Raw genomic sequence first — 17,619 nt, forward strand, 5'->3', positions numbered from 1 at the left:
TTTCTACCGAGTGACTGCTCTGAGTTTCAGAAGGAAAGAGAGCTGAGGTCCCAGGCCCTCGGACGCAGGCACTCACTCATTCATCTGCTCATTTACTCAACATGTTTTTATTAAATGGTATTAGGGATATTTATTAATTGGGAAGATTTATAAATAGACAGAAACATAAAAACTAGAGAATTATAACTATGTAGCTGCCACTCACATTCATATTTGTGGAACATAAATCAGAAACGTGGTCACATAGAAGCAAAGGCCAGAGAGAACAGCCACCTTGGACAAGGTGGTCTCGGCCAGATCGTGCGGGAGGAGATGGACACGCACTGGTACACGTGAGATGGAACATTCCAGAAGGGCAGAGCTGCTCTCACAGCAACCCAGAGGGGCAAGTCTAACTGAAGCACAGGTGATGAGGGAAACACGAGTGGAGAGACAGACCAGCAAGGGTTTCTGGGATGGGTTCGTTTTTTTCAACAAATAATTAATGTTTACCAAACACCAGAATATTTCTACTTTCTGAGACTGTGTTGGTGAATAATGCAGTGTCCCTTGCTTTTACGGCATTTACAGGAGAGGCATCCGTGAAAAAATCAGCAATAAATAAACACAACAATTCCTGATACTGGTCACTGCTATGAATTACAGAGACATAGGGTGATGCGACAGAGAGTGACAGGTGGCTCTTCTGAAAGGGGACTCATGGAAGACCTCTTTGAGGAGGTACCATAAGAGCTGAAATCTAAATCTTAAGAGGGAGCCAGTCATAGAAAATTCCCCTTCTTTGTGGAAGAGTGACAGAAGCAGAGAGAAGAGAAAGGACAGAGACTGGGAAGTAGGGAAGGAGCTGGCACGACGTTGGGGAGTATGGAGAGCCAGTTGTTGGAAGACCTTATTTAGAAGGCTGATTTGATAGGAAAGATGTTGGAGAACCTCCGTGGGCTTTTAAATAAAGGAGTGAGGTGGTCCTTGGGAGGAATGAGCCTGGCTGCTTCCAGTACAAGGTTGGTTTAAGGATTTCTGGTGCAGACCCATCGGACACCGAGCCCCAGGCCGTACTCAATCTTTCCAAAGTAGCCAGGTGGGGTTTCCATCACTCAGAGAACTCGGGCTTTTGTCTTCCTCATCATCTTTCATGCCTGTTAGTCAATGTCCTGCTACCCTCAGGAAAGATGGCAGCGCGTGGCTTCCTATGATTCTCGCTTCATGTTTATCTCCTCTCCCAAAGGTCCTTGTCTTACTGGTGGAACCGAATCCAGTCCCTGCTCTACTGTGGAGAGAGCACCTTCCCTGGCACCTTCCTGGAACAGAGCCACAGCTGCACCTGCCCCTACGACCAGGCTTCCTGCCAGGGCGCCATCCCGTGTGCCTTGGGGGAAGGGCCCGCCTGTGCCCACTGCGCTCTGGACAACAGTACACGTTGTGGGAGCTGCAACCCGGGCTACGTGCTGGCCCAAGGGCTGTGCCGGCCAGAGGTAGCCGAGTCCCTGGAGAACTTTCTGGGGCTGGAGACAGACCTACAGGACCTGGAGCTGAGGTACCTGCTGCAGAAACGGGACAGCCGCATCGAGGTCCACTCTATTTTTATCAGCAACGACATGCGTCTGGGCAGCTGGTTCGACCCTTCCTGGAGGAAGCGCATGCTGCTCACCCTGAAGAGCAACAAGTACAAGCCCGGGCTGGTGCACGTGATGCTGGCGCTGTCCCTGCAGATCTGCCTCACCAAGAACAGCACCCTGGAGCCCGTCATGGCCATTTACGTCAACCCCTTTGGGGGCAGCCACTCTGAGAGCTGGTTCATGCCCGTGAATGAGGGCCCCTTCCCTGACTGGGAAAGGACTAATGTGGATGCCACTGCCCAGTGCCAGAACTGGACTATCACCTTGGGAAACAGGTGGAAGACCTTCTTTGAGACAGTCCATGTTTACCTGCGGAGCCGAATCAAGTCCCTGGACGACAGCTCCAACGAGACAATCTACTATGAGCCCCTGGAGATGACCGACCCCTCCAAAAACTTGGGCTACATGAAAATCAACACCTTGCAGGTCTTTGGCTACAGCCTGCCCTTTGACCCGGATGCTATCCGGGACTTAATTCTCCAGTTGGATTACCCATACACTCAAGGTTCCCAGGACTCTGCCCTCTTGCAGCTCATAGAGCTTAGGGACCGGGTCAACCAGCTTTCTCCACCTGGCAAAGTCCGGCTGGACCTTTTCTCCTGCTTGCTCCGGCACCGGCTCAAGTTGGCCAACAATGAGGTGGGCAGGATCCAGTCCTCCCTGAGGGCTTTCAACTCCAAGCTGCCAAACCCTGTGGAGTATGAGACAGGCAAACTCTGTAGCTAATGGGGCCGGGAGGGGAGCCCGAAATCCAGGTGCAGAGGTCATCCAAGCTCTCGCCTTGGTGCCAACAAATGCTCCCTTGAGACTTTCCATACCCAGCAGATGGGACCTCGGGGCTTGGACTGAAGCAGGCAGGAGAGAAAGAAACAGCCACTGCACACATGCAAACACTCACCCTGTGCATGCGCGCGTGCGCGCGTGCACACACACACACACACACACACACACACACACTCCCTTGGGGCGGCTGCAGCTCAGCAGCGTCGCATCTGCAAAGCCAGTGCTTCCTAAAATGAATGCAGTTGAAAGAGAGGAGCCAAGGGAGAGATTAGGAAAAAGAACCAGCCAAACCATGAAACAAACACATCCTTAAAAGTGATTCTTATCCTTCGAGGAAGCAAGAGGGGACAAGCATGGGAGGGATCGGAGCTCTCCCTCCCTCTCTGTGGAGTCACTTTTGTATTCTTTTTAACCAGATTTCTTAAAACGGCGCTGTTTCGTGATTGCCCACAGTGGTTCCTACTTTTTGTACTCTGCCTCCTTGGTGCCCTCCCAGACACTGACTGCTCCTCGAGCCGCCTCCCTAGGAAACAGAGAAGTGACACCAACAGAGGACCGCTCAGGGTGGGCAGCTGCCCTTGCTCCTTCTCCTGTCTCCTCCCTCCCCACTCTGACCCCCTTACTTCCCCAGTTTCGGGGCCCTGGCTTGGTCCACGTTCCCTTATGGTCCAGCCAGAGCACCCCTTCCAACAGCACCCGTTCCGGCTAAGAAAGCAGCCCTGTCAAGTTAGAGAGAGACAATGTATAGGGAAATGCTCTTTTTTTAAAAAACAAAAACAAAAATATTTATTTTGTGGTTGTTTTCCTTGTCAATCTGCTCCAGCCACGTGAACATACAAGTAAAAATTTACCTGGTTTAATATATTTTCCAAAACGCCTTTTTTAGAGGGGAAAAAATGAGAGAGAAAAGAGAAAAAAGAGTATAATTCCCTGGGTTGCCTGGATCTTTTTTTTTTTTAATTGTTCTGTGGGTGACACGTGGGTGTCCATAGTTGGTGGATAATGCTGTGTGGGAGGATCATTGATTATTGTGTGCACAAGCGAATGCTTGCCTGTCTTGACTGGGGTGTGTGTGTGTGTGTGTGAGAGAGAGAGAGAGAGAGAGAGAGAGAGAGAGAGAGAGGAGAATAAAGAATGAAGTGAGACAGAACGATGCGGGATTCTCCCAGAGAATGATCTGGCTACCCGACTCTCCTTTTTCCCTGCAGTGAGGACACACATGGGTCCCACAGCCAGAGAACGGTATGAAAGTCTGTCCTCTTCAGGGGAAAGGCACCCTTTGTGCTGGGCAAATGCCAGCTAACGGGAGCTCCTCTTTGCCTGCACTGCTGCTGACCCTGACCTCAGGAGAATTTCCCCCACTCTGCCTCTTCCGGTCTGGGATCACCCTTTGAGGAAATTGGGGAAGATGCAGACTTGACATTGGTTTCTTCCATTCTGTCTGATTCCCACCTCCCCAGCCTAAAAGGCAGGTCTGACATACGCCACACAGAACAATGCATCATTCTCCCTTCAGTGCCTTCCCAGGTGGGATGAGAACCGCTTCATAGCAAATCTTTTGAAGAACCATGTCTCTGTCTGTTCTCCACAGGTTCTAAGCACAACGCATAGGCATGATGACCCCCATTTTATTCGAGCGAAAGTCACCACGTAAATACTAAGTCCCTCATTCTCCACCTGTGGTACATCTCAGTTGGTACAAAATGAGCTGGGGGACAATGAGAGTCTACCTGCCCCAGAGACTTCGTCATTTGTTGTTCCATAGAGAAGAATCCGGCATTATTTATTTAATCATGGAACCACCTTTCAATCCATGAGGGCCTGAAATCCTTGGTACATAAGCAGACTAGGGCATTTCTTTCTTCCCAGCTCCCTGAAGCCTTCTAGGGTGGAAATGCAGAGTGATGGGTGAGCTGGGGATGGGTGAGCTATTGGCTGTCTATTTCTAGTTCAGCCACGGCTTGTTTTAGGGGGCTTGCATCAAGCCCTTCATCGGTGGGAGATGGAACCAGCAGACGTCATCTTCATCTATAGGTCTGTGATGTGCCAGAGGAGGGTGAAGGCTTTGCTAACTTCCACAGATGGAGTCTGAGAGAGCAAGGTAGATATCAGAGTCTGATTTCAGCACTCTGAGCATACATGTCTACATGCTGTAGGGGTGGGTTGGCAGAGTCTTGTACCCACACATGAAAGGTACACTGTGCACTGCAATATTCAGAGTGGAGAGGAAAGCAATCCAAAATGTGTTATGCACAAAGTTAGCAGTGTAGACCCTCAGTAGCATGAAGGTAATTGCCCTCATGGGAACTGAGTCAGTACGTGGGAGCTCACATCCCACCTGGGCCAGTCTCACAGCTGAGCAATGGGAAACCTCACCGCAGCTGTCAGTCTCTGAATCTGAGACCAGACGGGGGGGAAAGCACATTTGTAGAGTAATTAGGAAGGATGCTGCCTCTCTCTCTCTCTCTCTCTCTCTCTCTCTCTCTCTCTCTCTCTCTCTCTTTTGTCTCAGACTCCTTGTCTTGGGAAGGATCTGGGAAAAAGATGGTGTAATGTACTACGGTTTTAGAAATACAGTGATCCAGTTATAAAGATTTCAACTTCTTGCTTGCTTGAAGGTTTAAACCACAAAGCTGAGTATATCAACTCCATCTAGAAGTATTATTACATATTGGAAAATATTTAGGAGTGTCTTTCTGAGCCCAGATGCAAGTACCATATTGATAAGGACTAAAGGACATTATTAATTAACCACAGTGGTAGAAATGCTTACATTTGACCTACTCATCTGTTATCTGTGACGGATGCCTGACTCCTCCATTCTGAGACAGTGATGGGGTGTGTGGTGTATAAGAGCTTTTGTCAAAGCAGCAGGCCAAAACTGCTTCCAGAAGGCAGGTAGTAGAGGGCGAAATAAAGGATGGACGGGATCCCTTCAGAGGCTTTTAAAGGCTTGAAACCATGAATTCAGCATAGTGTTTCCCAAAAGTCAAGGCTGAGAAATACCATGATAAGAAAAGGATGCCCAGTCAAAATCGTCACTTTAAAAGTCTACAATAATCAGAAGATGTAAACCACCTATTCTCAGACATAGTTACAAATAAATAATTGTCATTAATTCATTAGTAGTGGGTTGCCAATGTTGGTGAACTCATTGTGGAATTAAGAGGCAAATCATGATTTAGTTATTGGATATAACAATCAGAAATTCAAGCCTTAATTATAACTCCAAAGAACTAATACATCAAATGTAATCTGCTCTAATGCTGGAGACTAATACCTCTAATACTAAATAATATATTTAATACCTGCTGCTAATAATGTAATGCTCTATACTCTGCAAGGATACTCATGCATCCACAGCCAAAAACGTAAATGAAGATTGCTTCAAATACTGGGTATCACAAATAATTCACATGCAGTTCTTAACTTCCTTTCACAAATATGAAAATAGTCATCACGATGGGTAGAGATGCCTTATGTGTAGATGAAATACGTGGCTACATGTCCTGCCCCACAATATCATTTCCAAAGCCTGCAATTTCATCATGTAAGTCTGTTCTCTTGCATATGAGAGATCTTTTTTGCCATTGTGTTTTGTATGGAAGTTAAAATGCCTTTAGGATGAAATAAATCTTTGAAGTTAACCCACTGGCAAAAGAGAGGATTCAATTGATGGAGTTGGAAAGTTTTTAGAGGTCTTTCAGGCTACTCATTTCTGACATGAGGAAGGAGAGGTTACAGAACTTGCCCAAGGTTGTATCTATTAGCAGAGCTGTGACTAGCAGTTTCATCTGCTTCCTTCTCCACCCCTCTACCAGTAAATAACACCTGGGTCCTGGGAGATGATGGGGACCCAGGTACGGGCTTGGGAGTGTGAGGGTGGAGGAAGAAAGACAATTTCCCAGGAAGGAGAAGAGGACCACTTAGAGGTGGGAATATCTTCACATCTTTCCCTAGGATTGGTTCTAGCAAAAAGAACCAGCTTCTCTAACAGGCAAAAACTTCCCTGAGAAGCTTTGAGCATAGACTGGACATATTTCCATGTAAGCTGGAGATAGAAGAACCACCTTGCTGAATTCCTGATGACTTTATCAGCTCAATGTTTTTTTTTAATGACAACATCCTGCCTCCAATTTCTGGACGTTTCCTATAATCCACCAATTGGAGTTTGAATATCTATATGCATCTGAAAACTTCTGCAAAACATCTTTCTTGTCTGGTTTTGCCACCACCAATTCTGTCCCTCCGCTTTTCTGGGCCCCACTCTGCTCCCCTGTGCATGAGGGAATTGAATTTCCTACCCAGGTATCGAGGGTCCTTCTAGTACTATCTCTTTATGGTGTTAAAAGCAGTGTGACACAGGAGAAGTACATACCGTAAGTCAGACTAACCTGGATTTGCTCATTGACTCCACACTTACGTTTAAATGACCTTAATTCTTGACTTGTCCCCTATTCTGTAACCCAACTGCTTTATCCCCACCACCCTAAGATGGTTCTTTCCTTTTGCTTTCTGAACACTTACCTCTCGGCATATTTTTGCTCTATACTCTCCACCATCCAGAATACATGGGTACCTTCAAATCCTCAAATCTCAATCCTATTTCTGCCCTTTCTCCCTCGCTCCCTCTTTCCTTCTTTCTTTCTTTCATGTGTTAAGTGCTAGGCTGTCAGCTACAGTGTGTGGAATATTCAAAATTCTATGAAACATGTTTCTGGACCGTGAAGAATTGTACCATTTCATGTGGGGGGTGGAAGGCATAGACAAATCAGAGCGGTGCCTTCTCTAGCAGAGATGTACAGAGTACTGGTGATACACAGAAAGGGAGTAAATCACTCCCTGGAAGAGACAGTAATGGCATTGATTGTGAACCTTCTACTACCTGGGGGAGCAATACACCAGGTGTCCAGATGGTTTACACATCAGGGATGACCAGCCCTAACATAACGCATGCATCTTTTCTCAGGGAGCAGAAAAAGAGCGATGGATATCAGCAGGGCTCAGCTGAAGGCACACACGAGGACAGGTCCGTGCCCTTATTTCTAACTCCTGAGCACCATGTCAGCACCTTGTTATTCAATCCCAGGCATGCTCAAGGGACTTCCACAGGAGGTCTGTTTGGCAGAGAGCTGCGTCCACCCCTTGAGGTTACAGCGTTCTGAAATGAGTGCTTCCTGCCTTTAACGTGCAAAGGATTCACTGGCAGATTCTGATTCAGCAGGTCTGGGTGGGGCCCCAGGTTCTGCGTGGCTAGCCAGCTCCCAAGTGATGCTACTGCTTGCTGCTGTTGTGTGGACCATGTGGGGCAAGCTCTTCGAGAGTATGCACGTTACCTTCCTGCAGGAAGGTAAAAACGGGAGCCGCCGAGAGCACAGGGCAAAGAAACCAAAAGGTTAATAATGTCGGGCGAGGAGGTAAGGACCTCACTCATGGAAATCTCGGTGCTCTCTTGGCCTTTAACCTCTCAGGTAATTAGGAGCCAGGTGTCTGACGTATATATTTACCAGTAGAATAAGAAAAAGAAAGAGAGCAAAGGAAGGAAACTTCACTAAGTCCAAATTCTGCAGGCTGAGAGCTAGCTTGTTTATGAATGTGTTTACAGGTGAGCAGCCCCACAGCCCAGAGGAATCACGCTGGCTGAGGAAAGGTCTTTCCCCCCAAGCCTATCAGAGTAAATCCACTCAGAAGTGAGACAGGGGAGTACCTGTCATCCTATGGAACATACATCAGACGAGATGAGGAAATTTACAGCAGCAGTGTGCAAGCACCCAAAGGCCTCAGACTATAGATTGCTAAGGTGCCGTGCAACCTCCAGACACCTCGTCTAAGAAAGAAAATGAATTATTTTTGTTTGCAGCTCTGTCCTCCTCCCCTCCAGGCCATGTGATTACTACTGCCCTTGCATCATTAGTAAAAACGGCCACCAGAATTTATGTGGGGTCATTCTTCCAAGGATCTCAGGATTCGGTGGAATGAATCAATCAATGTTATTTATTGAGCGTTTTCAGCGAGGCGATGTGGGGAATAAAGCAAACATGTATTTAGCATGTGCACTCCCTTAATTCAAAAATTTTGCAGGTGACTTAGAACAATGCAACTTGGGGGGAGGCTGTAGAGCTAAGTGAAAGCAGATGCTGGATTTAGAATGCTTTCTGGAGTCAGGCTGCCTTGGTTCAAATCCCATCTCTGCCACATACACATTGTGAGGGGCAGGATATGTCATTGAATCTCTGTCAGCCTCAGTTTGCACATCTGTGTAAGAGGGACAATGACCATGGGTAGGACATAGGATATTGTGATGTTCAAATAAAGTAAGGAAGGCACGTAAAGGAGAGGGAGGTGGGCTCACAGGACATGCTCAATAAACGTAGGTTATTTTTATTGCGTTAGACAGTTTCTATGCTTGGGGAGCGGAGAAGGAGGGCAAAGGAAGAGAAGCAAAGGAAAGGAAAGGAAATATCCATGTTACTGACTTGCAAAAGCAAACTTCTTCCTGGTAACGAAGAGACATTTATCACCTGGGCCCTTACACAAGGATCGTTGGGTAATAGAACGGAAAAGGTCTTCAATTACAGTTTCGTGGCAGACATAAATAAGCCAATCAAAAGGCTTTTATTTTTTATATAGACCCTCTATAAAAGCAGAGAATAAAATATTATAATACTCATCACCAAAATGCCTGTGCCTGGCTGGGTCATGTGGCTCAGGTACACTGTTTCCGATCACTTATTACCGTGCTAGAGCTTGGAGTGTCTGAGAGAATGGCTGGTTAACATGCCAACTAGACAGTCTCTTTCAAATACCACATATTAAGTGCACTTTTAGCAAGTTCTGGACTGCAGTCAATTCCTGGTTGAATTCTTTGATGGGGAACCAGGGTGCAGTACTGCCGTAAGATTTTTAGATACAGACACGAGGAAGGAAGAGTTCATATTCCAGCTATATTAAAAGGCATAAGATGCCAATTGGCAAAAAGGAAAGGTACAATGTTCTAAGAAGTGGGAGCAGCATTTTTCTAGGCACATATCCATACACGCAATGATGGTTTAGTGTAATGCTCATGCTTTATACCCAGCCTCCTGGGCCACCTCTCTTCTTTTTAAAATAACAGCTTTATTAAGATATAATTCAAAGACCATAAAGTTCATTCACCCCTCTAAAGTGTACAGTTCAGTCATTTTTATTCAAAAGGTTATGCATTGATTGTCACTAATTCCAGAACATTCACATCACCCAAGAAATAAATTCTATGCCCATTAGCAATCACTCTCCATTCCTCCCTAACCCCCAGAACTTGACAACCACTAATCTTATTTTCTGTCTCTATGCATTTGCCTATTCTGAACATTTCATATAAGTGGAATCATCCAATATGTATGATGCGTAAACATCATATGATTTACAAATACAAATATTTTCTCCCACCATGTGGATTTTCTTTTCACTTTCTTGATAGTGTCTTTGAAGCACAAAAGTGTAAAATTTTGATAAAGTCTAATTTATCTGTTTTTCTTTTGCTGTTTATGCTTTTGTGTCATATCTAAATCCATTGCCTAATTGAAGGTCAAATACATTCATGCCTATGTTATCTTCTAAGAAGACAGCATCTTAGAAACTCTAAGAAGCAAGAGTTCTAAGAAGAGTTTAAGTAGAGTTTTAAGCATTTTAGCTTTTACTTTTAGGCCTCTGATACATTTTGAGTAAATTTTTGTGTATGGTGGGAGGCAGAGGTCCAACTTTATTCTTTTGCATGTACATAGCCAATTGTCCCAGCACCATTGGTTGAAAATGCTTTTCTTCCCCTCTGCAATTATCTTGGCATATGTGTCAAAAATTAATTGACCATAAATGTATGGCTTGATTTCCATACTCTCAATTCTACATTATTTACCCACATGTCTATCTTTATGGCAGTACCACACTGAATATATCACTGTCGCTTTGTAATAAGTTTTGAAATCAGGAAATGTGTATCTTTCAACTTTGTCAAGGTGTTATGGCTATTCTGGATCTCTTGCATTGCATATGAATTTAAGAATCAGCTCGTCATTTTCTGCAAAAATTCACAGCTGAGATTTAACAGGGCTGTGTTAAATCTGTAGATCGATTTGGGGAGTATTGCCATCTTAACAATATTGTTTTCTGATCCATAAACGTGAAATGTCTTTTCATTGAAATCTTTAATTTCTTTCAATGATACTTTGTAGTTTCTGGTCTTAAAAGTCTCATACTACTTTTGCTAAATTTATTTCTAAGTATTTTATTCTTGTTGATGCTATGATAAATGGAATTGTTTCCTTAATTTCATTTTTGACTTGCTCATTGTTTATTACAATTAATTTCCATAATTGATCTTGTACCCTGCAACCCTGCTTAAGTGGCTTATTAGTTCTAATAGGTTGTTTTGTGTGTGTGTGTCTGTGTGTGTGTGTGTGTGTAGATTCCTTAGAATTTTCTATAAACAAGAGCATATCATCTTCAGATGTAGTTTGACTATGCCGTTTTTAATGACTCTTCTTCAGCCAACACATTCTTGCTTTTGTTGTCAATATTCAGCCTCACTCTTGCTGCCTCCTGTGGGGCCAGGAGGACTTTTCCTTTATGCTTTACCAGCAGCATCTGAGAAAACCACTTGACTGTGGGGTCAGATTGGCCTACAGAAAAAGATACCACTGTCAGCACTATCTGTGGGTACACAAAGGCATCCAGAAGCTAAAATTATTTTTTTAAAAAAAGTAAGAATAATCAGTAATCCAGGGTGTTTGTTCAACGTTCTTAGTGCACCTCCAACGTTCTCATCTGCCTCCATTCAACAGCAGCAGTGACTAGATCAGCCTTAATGAACTGGAACGCATGCAGAGCTTCCATACTTGCCCTCCTGGCTATTTAGTTCATGCACTCATGGTGCCAGCACCAGAGTGGCCAATGATAGATACTGGCTTTCTCCAGCTGACGGAGTCATTCCACCTAGTTGTGTTGTTTCGTACCTCTTCTATTGTAGATGTGTTCTGCTGAGTATTACTTGCAGTTTGAAAACCTTCATGCATCCACTTCCATAGGGTCATCCGTGTATCTTCTTACCAGACCTCCTTGTCTCAAATCTTCCAACATTTCTCCTTCTAGGCCCTTGACCAACCAACAATGCCATTCACCATTGCCCATGAGTTCATCTACGTTTTTTTTTCCACCTCAGGCCACTTCTGTTTCTACACAAAGCTAACGACTAATTGCACCTAACATCAAAACTCTGCCCGCTGGATTTCCCCTCATCTCCATCCATCCAAGCCACCTTAAAAATAAAGTTTGTCCTTTTTACTTCTCTGTTGTCTGGTCATAAAGGTCTTCCCATTAATTCATAGATATGAGCTGTGGGATATACATTAGTGCAACATCGATGGACGCCATGGGGCTCTGGGTCACCTATTTGGTAAGCTTACTTGGGGTCTCCAGCTCTACTTGTTCCCAGTCTGGGATGTACCATGTCCACCTTAGAATGGACGGCTGCAGGACTGGTCCCACCTTACGACTCAGTTGGTTTTTCTTAATTCAGCTCCTGAGGAATAGCTCTGGCCACAAGGTCCTTGCTGTCTCATGGTCAGAAGCTCTGTATTTACCAGGGCCACATAGCTCATTAGTAACTGTTTTCTGATGGTGGCACTCCTCTGTTGTAGATTGCAGGGACTTTATCCAGAACTCCAGGGGTCTACATTGTGATTCATCTATTTGGGCTTTCCATAAACTCTACACACTACCTTCTATTCAGGCTTTCCATAAACTCGACACACCAGCTTCTCCTACCATAGATGCCTCTAGTACCATAGGGTCTCGTGAGTCATATGACTCGTGTCAAAATCACTTCACCACAGCCTATATCCTTTTGCTGAGCTCTTTCCTGCTCTGAACACAACCTACAGCTCATAGCCTTTAGTGTTGCCCAGCAAATGGGTCACAGCAAGAATCCCAGGTACAGAATATGCAGCCTCTAGAACCTGAAGAGGCTATTAAAATTTATGCTACCTTCTTAGTCGTGGGAGGGTAAGCTATAGTCCTTTGTTGGTTAATTTGGAATGGATGTTTTGGCATTCTCTAGAACTTTGGATCCCTAAAAAAGTTCATTAATATGCTTGGATTCTGAATCTTTAATCTCCACTCTTTGGAGCACATGTGTTTTGCCAAGGCTTCCAACATACTTGCCATCTCTTCCTCATCTGGTCTGATTAGCATGACATTGTCAATATAATTGTCCAATGTGATGTTCTGTGGAATGTCAGCTGCTCCATATTCCTTCTAGCAATATGATGACAGAGGGTTGAAGTGTTAACATAACCTAAGACAAGACCGTACTGTGTACTCTTATCCACTTCACATGAATATGAACTGCTTCTGATCCTCTCTCCTTATAGGGATGGGAAAGAATGCCCTCATCAAACCAATGGTTACATAGTATGTGTTGGAGTCTGTATTAATATGGTTTAGTAAAATCACATCCAGCATACGAGCTATAATTGGGGCCACTATGTAAGTTTGCAGCAGTGAATCATTTAGTCGTGACACATTTCATTTATGTAGGGGCCATTCTGGTGAATTCAACGGGGATTTGTTACAAGCCATCATCCTTGTATTCTTTACACCTTTGAAGGAAGCACTAATATCTACCATTCTTCCCAGGTTGCAATAGTATCTTTTTATTTTCTTTCTTGGCTTGGGTAAGGCACAGTTGCAGAGGTTTCCATTTGGCTTTCCCTATTAAATTCTTCCTCTGTAAGTAAGGAAGCTATGTCAACTCCAAGGGTTTCTGCCAAACTCCAAGTCTATGATTTCCAATTATACCAGCAAATGACCATCAAGTGTACCCATGAAACCAGTGTACCCACTGTGAACCAGACCTAGGATTCCAGGATTCCCTTTATGTCCTGGCCCCAGACAGCCTCACTGTAGGGCAATACTCCCCAAATTGATCTCCAGATTCAACTCTAACAGGAGAGCTAATATGGCATGTGAGTCCCACATTGGGTATCAGTGTAAAATCTGACCCTATGTCCAAGAATCATTGAAGAGTTTGGGTATTCCCTTTTCTCAAATGCACTGTCACTTGAGTAAATGATTGTAGTCCCTTAGGTGAAGGACTGGAGGAATTTCAACTGCGAATATAATTGTTACGAATTGCAGGATTCCTTCTCCGAGGGATCCTATGCCTCCAGTGCTCTGCCTCCTGTGTTCTGGTCTGAGACCTGACTCAAGTCTGGAAACTGGACAAAGTGGCATGAATTTTCATTTGAGAGGCTTCCCTCAGCCGTCTGACCATCCATCCTTGACCGTTTTGTGCTTGTGTAAACTAAGAATTATCCCCTCTGACTGCTCATCTAACTTGCCTCTGGAAAACACCAAATCCCATTAATATCTCCATAGCTCTTTGAAGGTTGGATTCCCCCTCCAACTCAACCCAAATGCCCCTTGGATTTTGCCACATAACGTGGTATCTATGGCCACCTTGCTTCATTAGGATAGTCGCAACTACCTTGCTTCTGAGGTTGGATTGCTGCCTCCTGGACTTGTATTGTTTGGGGCTCCACTCAGGCGATTAGGAGTCTAGGTCTGTCTCCTAACATCAGCCTTTGCCCACAGAGAACAGCCATCACAGAGCTGATTCCACTTTCACCAGTGCACTCCTAATTAGTTTGACACTTGGTCTGTCCTTCAGCCCTCCCAGGGGACATACTCAACCGGTGGTTTCCAACCTTATATAGTATATGCACTCTCATGTGCCAACTTCTTTGAACCTTCCTTCACCACTCTCCATGGCAGTTCCAGCATTTCTGCTTCACATAGTGTGAGCCTTTGCTCTTTCTGGATCCTAACAGGCCTTCTATCAACATATCGGTATCATCCTGTGGGCCCTCGCCAAGGTATCAAGTCATATAAAAAGGAGACTATTCCCACACTGATAAACTCTTGATTATCCAACCTTATGTTCTGCCCCTCTTGACCCAATACTCCAGGATTCAGTCCCACACATTTGCTACCAGCTACTACAAGTATACATCAGCCATGCCTATAGTTGCTCAGGTGTACAGCCTGTTTCCTTCCATAGCAGGCTCAGCTGAGCTGTCTCTAGCATGGTGGTACCGAGATTCCATCTTACTTATTGGACTGGATGCTAGGAGGGTAGTTGGGGGTCCTGAAGCAGACAAGCATTGCCTTGGAAAGTGCATGCCTCAGGAGGTCTCTGCATCATCTGTAAGCAAGGGGAGTGCTACTTTCTTCTGACAAGGCAGAGGGAAAGAGGGGACTTCTGAACCCAGCAAGTCAAGTTACTTAAATACATTGACTCAGCCCTTCCCAGTCTCAGAATTGTACTCCTTTCCCATGCGGACCCTGTACTTGGTGGAGGAGACTTACCGAGACTGAGAATTCAGTCTACTACTTTCATGATTAAGTCCTGAGCCTAGTTTCCTATTCTGTTGGCACTCTGGCTGCAGGAGATTCGGGTTCCCCTCAATGCTGCTAAGGAGGCCCTCTAGCTTTTATATGTTGCCTCCAAATGGTGATTAACCATCTGAGCCTGTCATTATTTATCTTTCAAAAATCAATGGTGCTCAGCAGCAGCCACCCAGTTCCATGTTCCTTATAATTACCGCTTCCCTTTTCCCTCTTAATCGTGAGAAATGCTGCGCCAGCCGTGTATCCCCTTCTGTGCACATCCTGTATCCATTTACCACCGGTGGAAGTTTTAGCAACTGCACAGAAATTTCCCTGCTTCTAGTCATTGTGCTGCTATATCTCCACCTACTACCAGCGACGGGGTTTGCATTGCCAAAGAGCCAATGACGGACCCATCTCCCAAACCCTGTTTTGAAAATCAGCTTCCTAAAACCACTTTTTGTATCAATGAATTCTTCGATGACACGTTGCATGCAGAAGGTTTACTGAGGTGAGCTCTTGAGGGACACATATGTAAAGAAGTAAAGAAAGCATGTTTGGGCAGGAGGAGAAACTGACTTGCCATGAGGTGCTGACTGAGCCCTAAGCAGATTCAGTGGGGGTTCTGGAGCCTGAAGGGCTATGCCGAGTTGTCCCAAATTGAGGCAAGGGGGCTCGGCTTTGAAATCTCCACGCAGGCAGTCCCTGGCCATAAGCTACGTGAGAGGAGTTACGCATGAGAGGGAGCCATAACTTTGGGCACGGCCGTTCCTACCGAGAGGCATAGCTGTGAACTGTGAGCAGACAGCAGTTAATATTCCAGAAGCTAGGGGATGTGCTGAAGAGGGGACCTCTGTGGCACACGACATCTGCTACAATGACCATCTCTGTTATGACTCCACCTGCACCACTACCTGTCTTTCACAGTGCTTTACCAGACCGAAGTTTCCACACCTTTGCAGATAATGTTGCTTATTCTGGATGTTCAGGGCTGCTTTGTAAGCAAAAGACAAATAGTCTTCTGCTATGGTATCATCACAAAGGATCCACAAAGGGCTGGCAAGTGGGGGCCATGGGGGACAACATGGTACCCACGAGTGATGGGAAGACTAGCCTAGCCCTCCACTCTGTTGGCACTCTGGCTGCAGCACCTTTCCTTGCTTTCGATCAGAAACTGACAAAGTTGGTCTGGCATACAAGAGAGAACAGACTTTGTTTGCCATTCCAAGTTCTCGTCTGTGACATTGTCCTGATTAATAATAACCTTGAAACTCCAGGGCACCATTCTCTAATTAATGTCGCCCCTCTCCTGTAGTCTCCTGACTCTCAAACCTCCAGGGTCAAGTCAGGTCCCAAACAGTCTATCGGAGTCTCGTGGGGGGCGGGGGTGAGAGCCAGAGTGAGAGAGAGAATGATTATGACAGTGACTGTGGCAAAGACCAACTAGATGGTCAAAAAACTTTTTCCTCTTAAGTTAAGTACCTGAACTCTGGACAAAGGAATTGGGCAGAGATGATGTACTCCCCTCCATTGGGCAATTCTCCTTTTTCCTTCCTCTCCTAGGAGAACACAGGAAAGGAAGGGTTCTAAGAAGTGAAAGGTAGACCCATGGTATGTAAGGTATGAGGTGCTAGGAAGAAAGCTGGGCAGGGGAGCTGCTCCTCCAAGTCAGATTGTGACACAGATAATCATTTGTTATCCCAGTGGAGTCTGGGGATTGCCTGTTACAGCAGTTGGCTTACACAGACTAATACAAAGATGGCAAATGAACGTGAGTCAGAGGGCACGGGGAATCGGAGCCGTGTTTCTCACCAGCTCTAGGCACTAATTACTTGCTAACGTTTTTAGATTCTCAGCACCCACCCCGTGATTTCAGCTGACCAAAATAATCATTTCGAAAATAAACAAATGTTCATCCGAAAGTCACCTTAACGGAAATAGGAGGAAGGGTCATGCTCAGAAGGGTCTTAATATGCTACGCAGCCTCTGCTATGATATACAGCCCCTGCGCTTCTCTTTGGACAGCCCGCATGGAGTTTTCATGGAACAGACACTGACCTGGCTTCCCTCCCCCCTCCACGCCATCTCCTCCCCCCACCCCTGCCTCTCTCCACAGCACGAGCAATTCTGGAGGGCTGTATCCTGCATCTACTCGGAAATGCATTTTTTTTTCCTTCCAAGGAACATAGAAGCTGTTGATCTGTGCACAGGGGTTTGGAGGGGGGCGTTCTCCAAGAGAGCAAGGGCACGTCAACCGAAGACAAGGAAGAGGGCCCTGGGGAAACATTTCTGCACTTAACCATGCCAGCCTGGCACTCCACAGTGTTAGCGCTCCTCCAATTAAGCTGTTCAGTTCTCAATCTTCTGGAGCTGCTGCCAACTGCTGGCAGCTGATAGTCAGAGTGGCTGCTGCCGGAATGTCAGCAATTCTGCTCCTCTGCCTCTCCTGGGCTGGCTTCACGCTACTCTACCAGCCTCCCCAGGACAGCCCAGCATTAACATCGCTTCACCAGGGTCATATCTAGAGGCACACCTGGAAAGGTACCGTGGGGCTACAAGGCAGCGGTTTCTTTTAGTGTCTGCAGTGTAAGCCTGGTACACTACCATTTCTAGGCTATAAACTCCACCTCATCCAAGCAGGATGTCAATTCTTGTTCCCGGGAGGGCAGACAGCTTGGCTAGTGGGGAGAATGCTGGCTAAGTATACATCCCCTGCCAGCCCATGCTGGTCCTTTATATACACGATCTCAGAGGATCTTTACATCACGCAGGAAGGTAAATACTCTATCCGATTTCA

General features: G+C 45.6%; 1 protein-coding gene across 1 annotated transcript in view; it reads left to right on the top strand.

The window, feature by feature from the left end:
• The window catches only part of BRINP2 (BMP/retinoic acid inducible neural specific 2), a 90,135-nt gene extending 86,876 nt beyond the window's left edge, over nt 1–3,259 (top strand). Inside the window, exon 8 of the mRNA XM_019728423.3 lies at nt 1,226–3,259. Coding sequence (XP_019583982.3) covers nt 1,226–2,342 — 1,117 coding nt within the window. The 3' untranslated portion in view covers nt 2,343–3,259. The remainder of the gene's footprint in view (nt 1–1,225) is intronic.
• Nucleotides 3,260–17,619: the final 14,360 nt, after the last annotated feature.

The sequence above is a fragment of the Rhinolophus sinicus genome, chromosome 11 (assembly GCF_057876585.1).
Source record: "Rhinolophus sinicus isolate RSI-liver-muscle chromosome 11, RSI-T2T, whole genome shotgun sequence".
Classification (NCBI taxonomy): domain Eukaryota; kingdom Metazoa; phylum Chordata; class Mammalia; order Chiroptera; family Rhinolophidae; genus Rhinolophus; species Rhinolophus sinicus.